This window comes from Equus przewalskii, chromosome 15, assembly GCF_037783145.1.
Source record: "Equus przewalskii isolate Varuska chromosome 15, EquPr2, whole genome shotgun sequence".
Lineage (NCBI taxonomy): Eukaryota > Metazoa > Chordata > Mammalia > Perissodactyla > Equidae > Equus > Equus przewalskii.
The window spans coordinates 85,762,084-85,779,950 of NC_091845.1; the positions used below are offsets into that span (position 1 = coordinate 85,762,084).

The window sequence follows — 17,867 nt, forward strand, 5'->3', positions numbered from 1 at the left end:
TCGCTCCGTACTGCTGAACGAGCTCGTACAACTCTCTAGACGTCCCTCAGTCTCAGCTTCCCTCTCTCCCGTATGACAATAAGCCTATTGAGGATTAAATAGATTGAATTGGTTTAGCACACTGCTTGGGGTACAGAGTAAGTGCTCAAAAACTGTTAGCTGTCTCCATGATTGTTGTATAATTTTAACATAATTAGTATTATTCATTGATTATCGTAATTGTTGGAAGACAATAAAAGATAATATAAAATTCATGCGACCGTATCCATCTTACGTTGTAAAAGCTCTCAATACTTTTACAATATTTGTTTGCCTTCCTCCACTCTGAGGTTTGTTATTTGAATTTTTCTATGGCCTTTAAAAAAAAATAGTTAAAGTTTTCTGCATGTAGCAGTTGTGAAATGAATGTTTGTTTTTGACTGCCTAGCAACAACCCAAGGGTGTTGGGTTTGACAGAACTTCCAGACAGCAGGTTCTGTTTGTTTTGCATAGTCCATCCTTTGTGCTTTGACTAAGTTTAGTTATTTCTGGATGGCCTATGAAACGACAAACTGACCAGTGAATTTTGTGTTCAAGAAATTGGGTAGCACTATTGATGCGGGGTCCGTGAGCCGAGGTGTCGAAAGAAAGATTTCTTAGACTCTCAAGATCTGGCAGTAGTGCTCTTTTATTTAGAGAATAGTGTGGAATAGCATGGGGACAGGACCCATGGGCAGGCAGAGCTCCTGCTGCTGCCCTGAGTTGAGGGTTAGGGCTAATTTTATAAGGCATGGGTATGTGACTTATTTTTACTGGAAAAAAAGAAAAACATGATGTAAAAAGTCATTAAATGATTTCAGTGCAGATGGGGTCTGGTTATTGTGCGGTCATATAACTTTAGATACGAATCTGGCCATATAGATCGGCATGCAGGTGAGGATACCCCGGGCTTCTCTCCCTGGGGCAGTCCTAATTCATACCATAAAAAAAGTCCACTGGGTCGTATAGTTTGGCATGTAGGCCAGGTCACCTTGGGCCTCTCTAGCTGGGGCAGCCTTAATTCACATCACTATGATCTCTACTGGGTATAAAATAATCTTTCAGCGTTTCAGAAGTGCACTTCCTGTGCTGCCAAGTAGAAAGGGCAGAGAGAAACATCATGGGAAGAAAGACTATTTTGCTCCTGACCATGGGCATCCTCGGGGCATATTACGTCTACACGCCTCTACCAGATAACATTGAGGAACCATGGAGACTGGTTTGGGTGGACACGGTTTCGAGAAGTATAAGAAATTTGGTAAGTATAGAATTTTATCGACTCTGAATATTTAACAGTTTAATCAGAAGAAAAGTAATTTTCTGTTTCATTATTTTTTAGAATTTCTACTGTCTTGGAAATTCTGCTCTTAAAGTTTGCTTGCTGATTGTAAAAGCTTTTTTGCAATTTAACTCTTCCTTAATGCAGACTCCTAACAGAACGAATATGGAGGAAGTAGTCAATAGTTCTGATTTTAAATATTAAAAGGCAAAACATGCTGGCTGGGGAAAACAAAAGGTCTTATTGTGAGTTTTACGGCACGAATGCTGCCAGAATGCGGCATTTTAAAGTATGAACTTCGGAAATGGAAGAATTTAGCAGTATTGTGATTACTTAGAGAATTCTAGGCCATAATCTTGTATTCAGACATGAAAATACGTTCTCACTGAAATAGTTGTAAGCAGGTCACTGGTAAAAAGCCAAGGGAAAATGGGCGCGTGTGACTTCCAGCTGTCGAGGTTGAGCTGCTGAGGTGAAGGGCAGCGCTGGCTGGCTGCCCACCGGGAGTCCGTGGCTGGTCCTCGGAGACCCGCGGTTCTTTTCCAGTGAAACTCATTGCTTGGAAGGGAAACCATGCGTTATCTCTCTTAAGCTTCTCTGTAGCAAATTGCCTTCCTGTACCAAAAAAAAGAAAAGAAAATTCAAGTAGAGCTAGCCTGGGTATTATAACACTTAGCTCGTTTTGTCTTTCCTTGTGTATTGTTTTAGGTGTTTTAACACTCTCTTCTGACATTTAATGTAGCTCTGAATAAGTGTGATACATGTCTTATTTTCCTTTTCTTATTAGTGATTTGGTCATCTTTTAGTAATTCTATTAGGACATAGGTTGTAGCTGAATTTGGGTCAATCTCACTAGAATAGAATTTCAAGTCTTAATTTTTAAAAGTTATTCTTGGGCCAGCCCCAGGGGCCTAGTGGTTAAGTTTGGTGTGCTCTGCTTTGGCAGCCTAGCTTTGGCCCCCGGGTGCAGACGTACACCATTTATCCATCAGTGTCCATGCTGTGATGGCGGCTTATGTACAAAATAGAGGAAGATTGGCAACAGATGTTAGCTCAGGGTGAAACTTCCTCAGCAAAAGAAAAAAAAATTATTCTTGAATTGTATTTAAAAATAGTTATTTTGGTTCATTGTTTTGATTTCTCAGTATTTGGGTAAATTATGTGTATATATATTTATATACACACCTTTGTACACGCATATAGTCCTCTTTGTGTGTCTTCTAAAGCAAGGTCGTTTTCTCTTTAGTACTTTTTAATCTTTTCTTCGTTTTTCTTTCCTTTTGTTTGTTTTTCTTATTTCTATCAGATAGACTACCTTGGGTTTCTTTTAATTTGGTGTTTCTTTCTGAGGTTATTTTGTTTTTCTTCTTCTCTTCTTTTTCTGAGTTCTACGGGACCAGTTTTCGGTCTCCCATCATTTTGACTAGGGATCCCCTCCAGATATCGCTGTATCTTCCTTGGAGATGTGTATTTCTGCTTCGTAATATTTCTTTTTATGTTATTTTAAAAATTCCTTTTACAGTATCGTGTAACTCATTGCATCTGCCTTGTAGCAACTTTTTTCCAGTTTGTTTTCTTCGTGTGTTGGAGCCTTGCTATTTTTTATAGAACATAGCACCTTGATTAAATGTTGTGAATACAACTTTTGTGTTATTTTTATTTGAATGAGATGAGTTTTCTTGGACAAGCTATTTCAAGAATGTGCTGGGGAGCAGAGGTAGGGTCAAGACATTTTTCTTTCAGTGGTTTTTGTGCTCAAGGACTCGTATTGCTGCAGTTTGTTTCTGTGCCTGGAAACCTGGAAATTCTCACCTATTCTCCTGAATGCCCTGGTCCCTCACTGACAGCTGTTAGCAAAGGATCCGGCCACGCCCTCCCAGTGTAGCCCTCCCCTTGGAAGTTCCTTCTCAGCTCAGTTTCCTGGGACCCTCCTGGGTGGCTCTGAGTTTCCAGGGCTGTGTCTCTCACCATCAGGCCGGTTCCTTCCTGTCCTGCTCCTGGGAAGCTTTGATTGTGCAGAAGCTCTTTCATTCTGGGAGTAGATATTTCTTGTCTTTTTCTAGGATCTGCCACTCTTAGGGCCCTTCACTCTCCTTTCTGGCCTTTCATACTGTGCTAACACCAAGGTTTTCTGGGCAGTTCTGCTGGTTTTGGCTGCTTTGGTCCAATACTGCACGTAATTTGTAGTTCATGAGTTTTCTGTGACTCTTGGTTCTTGGAAGAAATGGAGTTTATCTTTGTGATTATTTATTTGCTGTTTTCTTTCTTGCTCTGTGTGCTTTCCTACAGAAGAAAAGTATAGGTTTACCTTAAAGCCCTCATGCCTTTTATTAAAGAAAAAATCTAATTTGTTTGCTAAGTGTATGAGATTACCATACAATATGGCATCTTTCCAAAGTCCTTACAAAGCCCATTATCTACTGATGAAGTTGTCAAATTTTCTCCCATCCTCCTCTCCTCTCCCCAAAGAAACAAACCTTAGCAACTTCTTATTGGAACTTAATGTTGTCTGGTCCTACTCCGTGCTCGACCCATCAATTTGAGCATGAGATGAAGAATGGCAAGACAAACTTTTAATAATTCAGTGATGGAGACCAGTGGGAGTCACGGAATGGAATCAACTATTGACTGATCTGGGATGCAGCCTTATCTCCTAGGACAGGAATATCAAATATGGGTAACGACAATGCCAGTTCCCCTAGACTTCTCAGCAGTACCCTGAAGGTCCCTGAGGTTGCATGTAGGCTTGGTAACAAAGAACACTGCAAGTAAATAACACCATCGGACTTATCTCAGGCTCGGGATTATATGCACCTATGAAAAGTGTTTTCTGCCCTTAAACTGGGTTGTAAGGTTTTTCTTAGTTGCATTGGGACAGTTTGAAGCTTCTAGGTTTGAGGCAACTCCTGAATATATGTCTATATCATAACATTATTGCTTTTCGATCAAATTAGTCTGAGACACGAAATTAAATAATACAGAATAACTGGAAATGACCTTTCAATATATGAAGCAGAAAATTATAAATAGATCATTGTCAGTTTAACTCTTAGATTATGTTCCAAAATGCCCACATTTAAAAAAAAAATGTATTGTTTTAAGTGATTTATTTGATGATTATATTTAATGATCCATTTATATCATTTATGTTGTTGTTGGCTAGTTATAACATGTTAAGCTGCTTGTTAATACTTACAAAGAAAGAATGGACAACTGTGCTCTGAAAACAGCTCCCCACAGTGCAGCCTTACTGGTTCCCAGTATAGATTCAGCCATATAGTCCAAGAAAGTTGGTTAGCTTCCAGATAAAGTGCTTTTCATAAGCATCTTTGAAATTCCTGTCCTTCTGGTCTTTGATCAAATTTTCTCTCCTTTCTCATTAAATATAAAAATTTTAAACTCATAATTTTTCAGATCTAATGTTGATTCTGAGATCAGTGGAGCACCCATCAGAAACTTCCTTGTGTTGGTCAGTGAGAATCGATGCCCCCCTCCTCCTACCTGAGTACCTGTTCAAGGTCTTTCTTCATTCTGCCTTTTATTGGAGATTGTTTGTGTGAATGTCCATTTTTACCAATGGTCCATGAAGGCTGGGACCTATATCACAGGCATCTTGCATTAATCATGCTTTCTAGCACTGTGCTTTGCACATAGTGAACATCCAGTACATTATGTGAAGTTATATCATGTTCACTTGCATTGAAGAAACTTGCCTTCCAGGGACCGCCCCCCCTGGGTTGGCCTGAGTCCCTGCAGAGACGTCATTGCTCCCAGAGGCCTCTCTGCTTCCTTCCCTCTGGGATCCCAGGGGATTATTGCTCCCAGTGCTTTTAAAGGGGACTCTGCTCAGTGAATTTGCCAATACAGTAAACACACAGGTTAGATGTAATTTCAGTGTAGCTTTTCTTTTAAAACCCAGGAAGGCTGCAGGAAATACAGTTTATGTAAGAGAAAATGAGAGTTCGGGTAGGAGTCTGTAAAAAAATAGGAAACTTTCCAAAATGAACATCAGAAAAAGAGTGTAAAATGATAAATTTTATAATAGTTAAAATGTAGAGGTGTGATTATTTTCATGACTATTTCTCTGATGCCAATTTTGTTTTGGTGAATCTGGAGTCCTTGGAAGGTTACAGAGACAGTGACTAAAGGCAGAAACTAGAGATTTAGTTACTGCAACTGGGGGAAAAGAGGAGTATGAGAGCATAGGAAAATCCCGGGGCCTGGAGTAAATCTGCGCACAGGGGAATGTTAACTTAGCGGGATATGTGTGTGTGTGTGTACTCACACATACACTCATATATAAATACACTCATATATATGCTTACATATATAAATGAATGCACCATATATATACGATTATATGTAAATATATTTCTGTCTTTGTGTTATGTGCTTATGAACTATAGACAAGCATGAGGAAGCGTAGGAAAAAAGGGATGCAGATGACTATGAAGGAGTAAGGCAGCTGCATTTTCATTTCATTGGGAAGTTGTATAAAGTGTTACCAGTACTTAAAAGCAAGCCAGGGTCATATCTCAGAGGAAGAGGAATGGATTTGCTCCCAAGTCACCAGTTCCTGAGCTCCATACCACAACCCCAGCGGCCCCAGACCCTTTGATCCGCATTGGATCTGCTTGGGGGCAGAGCAGTTTGCAGTGCAGCCTGGACCCGAGGCAGAGCCTCCCCTGTCTTTAGTTCCCGCTCAAAGCCAGTGGGCTGAGGACCAGGCTTCCTGGGTAAGTAATTGGGAGTATTTTGCTACCATAATCTGAAGTGGGTCACGCAGCCTTTTGCCTTTGTTTTAGTGGTGAGGGTACAAGATGTAGCAACTTCCTCTCCCTGTGGAAAGAATATTGCAGTAAGCCCCAGACTTACCAACGGCCAGAAACTTGACCAAAGGACAAGTCCCTAAATTTCCATGAGGTTTACCATGCGCCCTTTGTCACGCATATGTGGCATTTGCTAGTTCCTGATCACCAGATCCATAAGCTTGATGCCCAGTGTTGTGGACCAGTGTGATGTCCTGTGGCAGAGAGAGACAATCAAGGCCCTTGTGGACAAGATTATGCAGGGAGCAGGAGGCTCCCTCAGACTGGAAGCAAGACGGTGATGGTGCACTGCTTTCTTTGCTGACTGGTAGGGAAGGAAAACCCTCTTGAATCACGAGCTGCACCCTGCATGCCAGGGGCTGTGTTGATTTGCCCATTAAAGAGGTCACATCTGGAATAGCAGCTGCAGTGGAGTTACCAACTGAAGACGTTTAGGATGGTTCCACCGTCTTTCTCAGACATTCGTCTGTGCTCTGCACAAGTTATGTAGTCAACACACCCTTTACAAAATAAAACAGAGCCAGACACTTTACCACCTTGGTTAAAGCGATCAGGACAGATTGCAATCAGTAATATACTCTTGTAACAGGGAAGAGGCTCCAGCGTGAACTGAACAACTTCAATTTGTACAGAGATGGCTGGGTGTTTTAAAGGGAGAATGGGAGTAGAGCAGGCAGCAAGTGAGTGCTCAGTAGAGGCAGGAAGTGAAAAATGACAAAGGTTGGTCAGTGTAAATGCAATTAGGCTGTCTGGGTCTGTCTGCGAGCTGGCAATTATGGAAGTTAAGATTCTGTTGTCCCACAGGCTGGGAGACAGCAGCCCTGTTCTTCCTAACAATTACATTCCGAAGGAGGGGCTTTCAGGTCCTTGGGAAAGATACATACACATCTCAAAGGGACAGAGGAAGGACTCACTGTTGTAAGGCCTTCTAGCAAAGGCTCTAAGAAAGGATGGTCAGGGGCTTATCTGTCAGGTGTTGGCTAGAACCAACAGTTCATTTTAGGGGGAGCATTGAACTTTCTCAGGCAGGCGCTTTAAGGGGTTTAGGGTCATCCTGGCGATGGGACCTTGAGCTTGACCTTCTTAGAAACTATGTTAGTGTTTGTTTAAGTCTTCTAACGTGGGGAGATGGGGGTGGATGAAACCATTTGTGTTGAGAGTCTGTGGTTTTGTAGGCCAGGCTGATGCCTAGTTGGGGAGGGGACTCTTAGGAGCTTGGCTAGTGTTTGGTCAAGGAGAGAATCTTTGTCACCTCGAGACTTGCGACAGAAATCATCATGTCTGAATTTTTCAAATCTTTGATTGTGGCCCTGATCTTTGCAATTCCCTGGGATGCACTATTGCTTTGTTTCACTGTTTCAGTAGGGAGGAGCAGTTTCAAGTGTTGCTACATGGTCCTGACCTCCATAATGTCTCCCAGTTGATGGAACAAGGAGCCAATGGAAGGACACTGTCAGTAACCAAGTATGACTAATTCAACTACTCATTGAGAGAAACTGGGGGAATAAACACAATGTGGATTTTCAGAACCACTGGACTCATTTTAACATGGAATCAGTCTAACACACTGTTTCACACTTGATATCCCCAAGCCCCCACTCTGCTTAATGGCCACAGTTGCTCTGGAGTTCCCAGGAATTAATACCATTTCAGAACCAGCGCCCAGTATTCCTTTTCCAAAATCTGAGTGTTCCCCTTTCCCCAGTATAAAGTCATCCAAGCCAAAGGTCTTGCTTTTCTTTGGGAATGCTAAGAAGCTGACTTATAGTACTCATTTGTAACAGTGTTGCGTGGACCTCCCTTAGGGCACCCTGACTTTCCTTCATTCAAGGGATCTGAGTCTGTGAAGTGGCTTAGCTCTGAAAATTGTGTGAGAAGCCATAACAATACAGATTAAGTCAGACTTCAGTCCATTGCCCAACCACAACAGCCTTCCAGACATTATGATCACTTAGTTGCTGACAGAGATCTCTGAGATTATGTCTCAACACTGCTGCTCATTGCAGTAGCTACATAAACCTTATATTTGGGTTTTAATCTCTGCTGCTTGGCCTACAAGACTTTGGGAATCTCATCGTCCCCACTGAAATCAGAAAGTCCATGTCAATGTCAGAATCTCCCACTGTCATCGCGGACAGCAGATGACTAGCATCACAGGTAGTTTTATAAGATGCTAGGGTTCCACTCAAGAATATATTTCCAGCGTCTTAGTATAGAGTATGCTCTGGACTTTGGTGAAATAGTGTTGGGGTGGGTTATGGGTTATGATAATAAATTAGATCCAATATTACTATTTTCCTAGGGCTTTGGATTTCTTCCTCTACGATTTATAGAAACTTGGCCTCTAATCTTCCTTGAATGCATCCACTGCTGAGGCTGGTTGCTATTGCTTCTGCTGGGGGAGGCTCAGTAGGATATGGGAGTTTAGGGTGTTCTAAATCCATATAAGTGTTTCTAGACCTGTACTCAGAATATCACTTAGATGTCAAAGATAGACCAAACTGTGACATTCAACTAAGACATCTGGCAGGACTGTGACTTCATCTTGCATTGTAATTCCACAATCTGCAAGATCAGAAAGAGATGTCAGAGAGAAGAGATTTCTTTTAGGGAATGTGTGCAGAGTCTCTACTTTACTGAGTGTGATTTCAGCTGAAACACTAAAAACTTGAGAACATAATTTTTCTTTCAGTGAACTTTCAAGTGCAGTCAATGCTTGAACTCATCATTTTTGCTGTAATGTTTTGTTACAACAGCTACTTGGTCTCTCAAAACTCTCCCTTATTAGGGATGATTACAAATTTTAAATTTAATAATTGTTTTGCTATTACATTTCATGCATTAACAGGTCCCATTTTACATTGGCAATAAGGCCATCACTATACTTAAATCTAACCAAGTCAGTTATCTAATTCCAACGTGTGTCGTAAGTGGTCTCCTTTCTGAGAACTCCTTCTAGACTTTATTCTCTATCTATCATGGCTTTGTTAGAATATAGACACTGCTATAAGTATCACAATAGAAATAGATTAAAAATATGGAGTTTGAGATATACAACTTTGAGAGTGCAGGGGTGAAGAGAAGGCACCGATAATTCCAGCTGCCTACATCATTGAAGTGGTAGTTCTTGGAAGGACAACCAGACGCATCAAAAGCCACATGTTTGTCAATGTCCATATGAATGCCCACGGTGGCTCAGAGAAAATAATGGCTTTCCTTCATTTCTGCCCTCTCAATCTTGTGAGAGTGACTCTCTGTGGCGTAGTTTCATCTGGCAAGGTGCTGTGGGAAATGTGTCTCCCTGACTTGCCTTTCAGGAACAAGGCAGGGATGACTCAGTGTTGAAAACTGACAATTTTGCTCATTGGTTTTGTAGTTATTTTATCTTCATATATTGGGGCAATGACTGACCCAGCTATTTAATTGATCACCTAGTACCATAGTCCACATGTTTTCAATTTAAGATTGGAGAATAAGGCTATTTGATTCTTGGAATCCCAACATTGTAAGTCCGTTATGATTTGGCATACACTCACCTCTTGACGTCCCTTTTCTTTCATGCATCCTTGTGTGGACCACACTTCACAGCCTTACTAAACTACCTGCATTTCTCCAATTGTAATAGGAGCGTCCCTCTGTCTGTTCCTTTGGCCTAGAGTGAGATTTCCTCCTTTGTTTGGCCAAACTCACTCCCCTTTCAGCACTCATATCGGAGTCCACCTATTGTTTGAAAACTCCCCAGGTCTTACATCTAGGCAACTAGTTTATCTCCCCATTGACCTTTGCCAGAGTTCTTTGTACATGTCTGTGAGATATGCAGTTGTGTTGTTTTATAACTGCTTATATATTCATTTCTCCCACTTGACTCTGAGCCTCTCTGAGTAGAGAACTTACCTTGTTTATCTTTGTACACAAAGTAGGAAGCATAGAATCTGCCAAGTTGTAATACTTCTTTGATTCTTTATCTTTTTCACCTGAGTCAACTATTGTGGTAAAGATTCTGAATCTCCAGTACTTTTAACTGTGTCGTTCAGATTCACCTGTGACAACATGACCCAGGACCAGTGAGAGCATATATGCATACTTCTATGTTCATGAACAATGTTGACATTTGATATTTGTAACCTGGTGTTAATTGATTTTTTTCTCTCTCTCACTCTCCTTTTAGGGTCTGTTTGTTGAACTATTGGGAATCACCCATTTTATGAACCTTATAACGTTCTTTATGTGGTTTCAAGAAGTTCCACCCACATCTGATGAAAATGTCACTGTGACGGACACAAGTTTCAACAACGTTCCTGTCCGTATGTATGTACCAAAATGAAAGTCAGAGACACTAAGAAAGGGTTTATTTTTTATTCATGGTGGTGGTTGGTTCTCGGGGAGTGCTGGTATGTGCCCATTGTTGAAAATTTTAGTTTCTCATATAGCTTACATTTTATTAAGATGTTGCCTCCAACATATCAAGAAGATATATCTGTTAAACATTGTCACAGATAACAGAACACTTTAGCTGTCTGAAATTTATTTCTTTGGAGGTATGTTAGTCTATAGGAATTATTTTAAATCTCTTTCTGAAAGGGAATAATCAATACCAACAGCTGTAGCAAATCTCAGGTAAGAAGAAGAAGTGTTTCATGAACTTAGAAACGTATTGTTAAATGCAGAAATGATGAAATGTTGTAATGAAAACCAAAGTGAAGCGAGTGGAATAGTGAATATGAAATGAGGAAATGGAGATGCTTACTCCAGTCTTTCCCTAAGCTTAGATATGAAGCAAATGAGAAGAAAGGTGTTAGATAGAAAAGAAGTACAGAGTTGGGTAAAGGCATTTTTAGTTTTATTTGACATAAAATACGTATACTTTCAATTTATTTTATGTATTTTCTATAAATAGATCTAATATATAATATTTTATCAAATATATAATTTTACTTTATATAACATAAACTTATATTTTATTTATCTATAAACATATTTCATGTTACATATATTTTAAATTTATATATGGGCAGTCTATGGCCATGTTTATAAGCTGAAGGTGAAGACGGCGGTTAAGAGCAGCGCACTGGGGCAGCGGGGCGGGGCGGGGCTGCGGGGGACGAGGTTTGCCCGACCTAGAGGATCTGGGAGGCAACCGGATTCACTGCAGAGGGGAAGTGTTGGCAACACGCGGGAGAAGGAGCCCGGCCTTTCCTCTGGACTCGAGGAGAAGAGGTGTTGATAGGCATTGGTGTAGGTTGGAAATGTAAATTGGAGCAATAAAGGCTATGATCCTGTCTATCATTTTCTATAAATTCAGGCAGCACAGTCATCAGCTGGCAATGAAGTGATGTTTCTAAGGCAAAACCTGACTATGCCATGATTCAGTTAGTTCTCAAGTCCCTACTGCCCAAGGCACTTCTTTAGAAAGCTCTCCATCAAAGTACCCATGAAGAACAGGACTATGCCTACCAAGGTAAAGGAGCTGAGTACCAGCAAGCTCTGGAACACAATAGTATTTGCCTCATGCTTTCTATTTCAATATTAAATAGAAGCACAAAAATGTGTGCTCTCATTCAAAATATAAGCATGACTTTATATAGTAAGTGTTAAATAAAAATTTAAAGCTTAATCTGTATTTGACAATTTAAGATTATTCAGCACCTGACTTTGGAAGCATCACAAGGTAACCTCTACTCCCCTTTTTGCGGCCCACATGACACAACCTTTGTGACAACCTCATATCCTGATACTTCTCCTTTAGCACTTTATGATTTCTCCCTCCTCTTGTTACTAGCAAAAGCTATTTTATCTACTTAAAATTTTCTTATATACAAAACGGAGCACTTACCCAAGCCCAATAGCAAACATGTGTGACCCATCCCCACCCCGTATACATGGTCAAAAAACCCCAGAAAACACCTTCCTTCTTGTCTGCCTGGAAAATATGAATACAGAAATCATGTCTCCGCTGTCTCTTCTTCCTCTTTACTCTTCTTTATCTTCCCCTGGCAGTTTTGATGAAGTCTAATACTCTTGCCATGCAGCACTTTCTATATCCCTCCATTAAAGCAATTACTATTTTGCATTATTGCTTTTTGTTTGTATGCCTGCCCCTCCCTGCCCCTGTTTGCAGTAGACTGTACTTCCTGAAAGTCAGGCCGTTCATGTTTATGTGTTTGTACTTTCAACACCTAATGCCTGCTGAATGAAGGGAGAAGAGATTAATGTTAAAGAGAATGAAGTTGGTTTAAATTATCCAGTGTGAAAATGGGGGGAAGGACAGGAGAGCAGACAACATGCATTAAAAGATCACTGAGTGAAGGATTCACCTTCCATAACGATGATGCAATATTAGACATATTTTCCCCCGAACATTTCAGTGAGGAACAAGGTGTCGTAGTTGGCTTTCTGCTGGAGGAAACACCCATCGAATCACTTGTCAGTCTCTGATTTGATTTTCTTTTATCTCAGCTTTGTTTAGCTATGACCTTCTGTCAAGACGGACGGCTGATAGACTTGATGCTGTTGTCATTTCAACCAAGTAAGAGCACTGTTGGTTTGCTTGGGTTTGGCCAGCTGCCTAATATAGTAAAATGTTCTCAGCTGTCTTGCTCACACCTGGGTTATGCCAGGAGTGTCTCAAATGAAACAGAGACGGTGAGAATAGAGAAAGTAAGCTTGAGTATGACCAGAAAAGGAGTCAGAGAGAAAAGAGTTGTGTAGTTAGGTCAAGCATGGATCAAAAACAGGAAGTCAAGAAATTGTTAGAATAAAATTAAACTATTGCATCTTATGGACAAATGACCTCCGCTGGATTTCTAGCCTACTCCTAATTAACAGAGTGAATAAGAAGGAGAGCTTTGTAGTCAGGAAATCCAGTTCAAAGCCTCATTCTAGAATTAATTAAATGACTTTGTGCCAGTTAAATATCATTTTAGCTCAGTTTTCTCATATGTAAACTGGGAGTCATATAATATTTTCTATATCATAGAGTTGTTTAGAGGATTAGGTGATAAAATACATTTAAAGCAATTAGTATAGTATATTTTTGGTATAATTCATCATTAAAAGCAATTAAGCATCAAATAACATATAGGAATTCAGGCAAAAGCTATTTCCAAAAAGTATTCTAGAGGCTGGCCTGGTGGTATAGTGGTTAAGTTCATGCGCTACGCCTTGGGGGCCCTGGGTTTGCAGGTTCAGATCCTGGGTGTGGTCCACCGCTCATCAAGCCATGCTGTGGTGGCATTCTATATACAAAGTAGAGGGAAATTGGCACAGATGTTAGCTTAGGGACCATCTTCCTCACCAAAAAGAAAAAAAGTGGCGCTCTAGATCAATAATTAATAACAGAATATAAACCCAATGGGAATGAACAGAAAAATGAAGAAACTATGACAAAAAACAAACCAGTAACTACATGTGAACTTGATCATTAGATTAAATTGGAATGGAATAAGTCCTAAGATTTGCTTGCTATTTATTGTTTACTAATAAAGTATAGTAATTACAAAGAAAATAACATTCTGGGGAAGTTTATTTAGGGGAAATTATTACCTGGGTTTTCTTTTTTTTTCCTTAAGCCTAATCCAAGTTTTGCATTCAAGCCTTTACTTGTGTAAAAATGACTTTCATAAATGCCTTCACATCAAGCATTGACATAAGGATAAAGTCTGTCTTTGAATTTGTAATGGCTCAAAATATCAGGTTTGCTAAAGCAAAATTTTACTTTTGATTTTAGGGTTAGAGCTGCACACACACACATTTTTTTATTAAAAATAATTGACTTGAAGAACATTGTTGTTCTGTCCACAGCTACAGACTGGCGCCTAAACATCACTTTCCAAATCAATTTGAAGATGTATATAATGCGACAAGGTGGTTCTTACGCCAAGATGTGCTTGATGAGCGCGGTGTAGATCCCGAGAGAGTCGGTATTTCTGGGACGAGCTCCGGAGGGAACTTAGCTGCAGCAGTGGCTCAACAGGTATGGTGCTCAAATTTGTTTCATTTTCTGAAAATATCCTGTACTTAAATATATTTATTTCAAATGTTAAAATATCAATGCCATTATGTCATTATATTAATGTATTAGAGATCATGGATACATAGAGATTAATATGAAAGCACTTTTATGTGCCTGCTGCTTTTATTCTTACCTCCTGCCAGAGTGTTTTTAATAAAATGGTAACATCCCCTTTGTAAGTCATTAGTTTAAACAAAATTAATATGGTCAGCTAAGTATCACACTGTTTTGTTATATTAATGGATCTATTTGTGAAATCAATCAATGACACCAATCACCGTAACTAGAGAATCAGATGATTTTAGTATTCTTCAGTAGAATAAGCTAAAATTTGCATGAAAACTGTTATCAGAATAATCAAATTGCCCATAGACAAAAATTTTAGCAGATTCACAGATATCGTTTACTTGTGGAAGGAATTATAATTTTCAGATATCAATTTTCATACTATTTCTATGACATCTAGCTAAAACTGGACACTTAGTTACCAGTTTAACATGGTACATAATTATAATTAGTCTAATAGATTATGAGTAAAATTGGTTTTGATACTGGTTATCTGACTTAAGAAATAAGCCAGGCACTAATAGATTAGAACAATGTGGCTATAGGAAAAACTTCCTTAGAGATTTGCAAGTGAATGTCTTCAATTTAATAAATGACTCTAATCATAAATATTGCACATTAACTTGTGCAATGAAACAAAACTTGCTTTGATTTTATTATTCACTTTTATACACATTTTAAAGTATATAAGCTTTGGCTTCCGGTACCTTTAAGATAACCTTCTCATGATTTCTAGCCAAAGGAAAGATGTGAATTCGGTGATTTGTTCTAAATATACTGCAGAGCAGATATCTGCTACTTTCCAGAAATTTAGTTCCATGTTCCCTACTCATTGTTGCTCCGAGAGGCATATTGATGAATACAAAGAACACACATCAGGAGACAACACAGATTTTTGGAGCTGAAGGAATGTCTAACTGCGACCTTGGACAAACCTAATCTCCTCAAGCATCAGAGTTTTTTTTTTACTGTGTTGCATAATAAGCCCTTCTTCTTATGTAGGTCAGGCCAACTAATTCTGACCCATAATTATTAGAAATCTGGATAAAGTATTCAGGAAAGCATCAATGAGCTAAGAAGATATGAAAAATTGCCAGGCCAAAGTTTTTTTTTTATACTTTTTGTTTTTGGAAAGGAAGATTGGCCCTGAGCTAACATTTGTTGCCAATCTTCCTCTTTTTTTTTCTCCCTAAAGCCCCAGTGCATAGTTGCATATCCTAGTTGTTAGCATTCTAGCTCTTCTATGTGGGATGCCACCACAGCATGGCTTGATGAGTGGTGTGTAGGTCGGTGCCCAGGATCCGAACTGGTGATCCCCAGGCCGTCGAAGCAGAGTGTGTGAACTTAACCACTCAGCCATGGAGCCAGTCCCCCGAAATGTTTAAAAAACTAGAAACAAAACCCTACAACAATAAACCCAGGACTCAATGACCTCTCCACCCTAAAGGCATATGCCAATCAAAAGGATTCTGTTCAATCAAGATGAGCTCTGGAAGCTTTTCAGGGCTAGAGAGTTGAAGTCAAAGTCCAGGGCCCTCCAAATATGGGGACACACATGCATCCAATTAATAGGAACACTTTACTACACCTCAAATATATGCATGTTAATTTGTAGATAAATTTGTCTTAATGCATTAGTGTAATTTGAATATTTAGAACACATAAATGTTAAAATGAATTAGACTTTTGCCCAAGATTCATCTGTTTAATGTCAGAGCCAAATTAGAATTTCTAGTTACATGATCTTTCCCTTAAATAGGAATGTCTGTTGGTATAATAATATATGTACGTAAACTTTTTGCTTGAAAAGAATCAGTTTCCTCTGATTGCCGTTCTTGGTCGGGAGAGTAGATCACAGAGCAGACGTCCTCTCTCCCACTCCCCATGAGGAAAGTTGTACACATCACTTGGTCTACATTCACGGTATTTAAGTATAGAAACCTAATCTTAGATATAATATTGAAAATTGGAGAGTTTTTTGAGACATATTTCTTGTTGTTTTTGATTATCTTTTTGAGATTCTGAATTTACCTCATGTAAACCTATTGTTTTTAAATGAAAAAATATATTTCTAAATGAAAACTATTCTTTGAGCAACTTATGTTAAATTGTTTTCAGCTCCTAGATGACCCAGATGTCAAGATCAAACTCAGGACCCAGTCTTTAGTGTATCCTGCCCTTCAGTCTCTTGATATGGACTTGCCGTCATATCGGGAAAACGCACATTTTCCGCCTCTGTCCAGATCATTCGGGGTCAGGATCTTGAGTGAATACTTTACCACAGACAAATCACTTGAAAAAGCCATGCTCTTCAATCAGCACGTACCAGTGGAATCAAGCTATCTGTTCCAGTATGTTAATTGGAGTTCTTTGCTTCCTGAGAAGTTTAAGAAAGGGCAATTTTATAACAGTCCAACTCTTGGTAGCTCTCAGTTGGCTAAAAAATATCCAGGGTTTCTAGATGTGAGGGCATCCCCCTTGTTGGCTGATGACAGAAAGTTGCATCGTTTACCCTTGACCTACGTCATCACCTGTCAGTATGACGTGTTAAGAGACGATGGACTCATGTACGTCTCCCGAGTTCGGAACGCTGGAGTTAGGGTGACCCATAACCACGTTGAGGACGGATTCCAAGGAATACTTTCCTATCATGAATTTAAAATTGGACATAGAACACAAAATCAGTATTTAAACTGGCTAAGTGAAAATCTATAGTAAAAATCTGAGCAGTGGTTCATAAAAATATGCAAACCTCAAGATAGGAAACAAATTAGTGATAATCAAAGGGTGTTTGAATTGCTGTGTATCCCCGTGACCTTTCTAAGGTCCTCATAGCTATAGCGTTGTTGGTTTATATTTTTAACTCAGCGGTTTCTCCTCTATTCCTTATTCTGTGTTGTTTATTCACTTCTATACCTTAGAAAATATCTACTTTCCCACATATTTTTTTCTTGCTATTGTTACTCCTTTTTTCTATCTCTAATTTACAGCCCTAGTTTTTTGATTGCCTGGTAATATTGCTGTTGAGAAGACAGTTTTGAACAAACATGTCTGGCTCGTGAAGTGCCAGAACTTCAATTAGTGCGATGTGGAGCCTCCAGATGCCGCCTGGGGGGCACTAACATGAGTTGTGTGCTAACTCTTCTTCAAAGCGTTTGCCTCAGTATAATGTCTAGCACTATAAAATTCACTTCTTAATGCAAACCTGTGCTACGAAACAAAAATAATGCCAGTGATCTCTCAGGTACTTTAGGGAAAAGCAGCTCTATTCTTGTGAGCAATTAGGAACACTGAAGTGGGAGGCGGTACCTCCACATGTAGCAGTGGTGAGTGGAGCTGAGGACATGGAAGAAATAATAAAACTGAATTGAAAAATTTGAATCTCTGAAAGTTCTTATGTCCATATGGGCATAGTAGAGGGAAAACTAAGATTAAATTGGTGTGTTCTTGGACTGTCTTAGACAGTTTGGGCTGGTAAAACACAATGCCAGAGTGGTGGCTTATAAACAACAGAAATTTATTTCTCCCAATTCTGGATGCTCAGGGTGTCAGCATAGACAAGTTCCAATGAGAGCAGTCTTCTGGGTTGCAGACTGCCAGCTTTTCACTGTACCTCACATGGCAGAAGGCAGGAAGAGGAAGCAAGCTCTCTCATGACTCTTAT

General features: G+C 39.6%; 1 protein-coding gene across 1 annotated transcript; it reads left to right on the forward strand.

Moving 5' to 3' along the window:
- Positions 1-523: 523 nt before the first annotated feature.
- On the forward strand, positions 524-17,584 carry LOC103551595 (arylacetamide deacetylase-like). The gene is given in 5 exon segments (XM_008521119.2): positions 524-1,276; positions 10,295-10,517; positions 12,583-12,652; positions 13,927-14,098; positions 16,322-17,584. Coding segments are annotated over 5 exon segments (1,200 nt in total). The 5' UTR covers positions 524-1,138; the 3' UTR covers positions 16,919-17,584.
- The last annotated feature ends 283 nt before the right edge of the window (positions 17,585-17,867 follow it).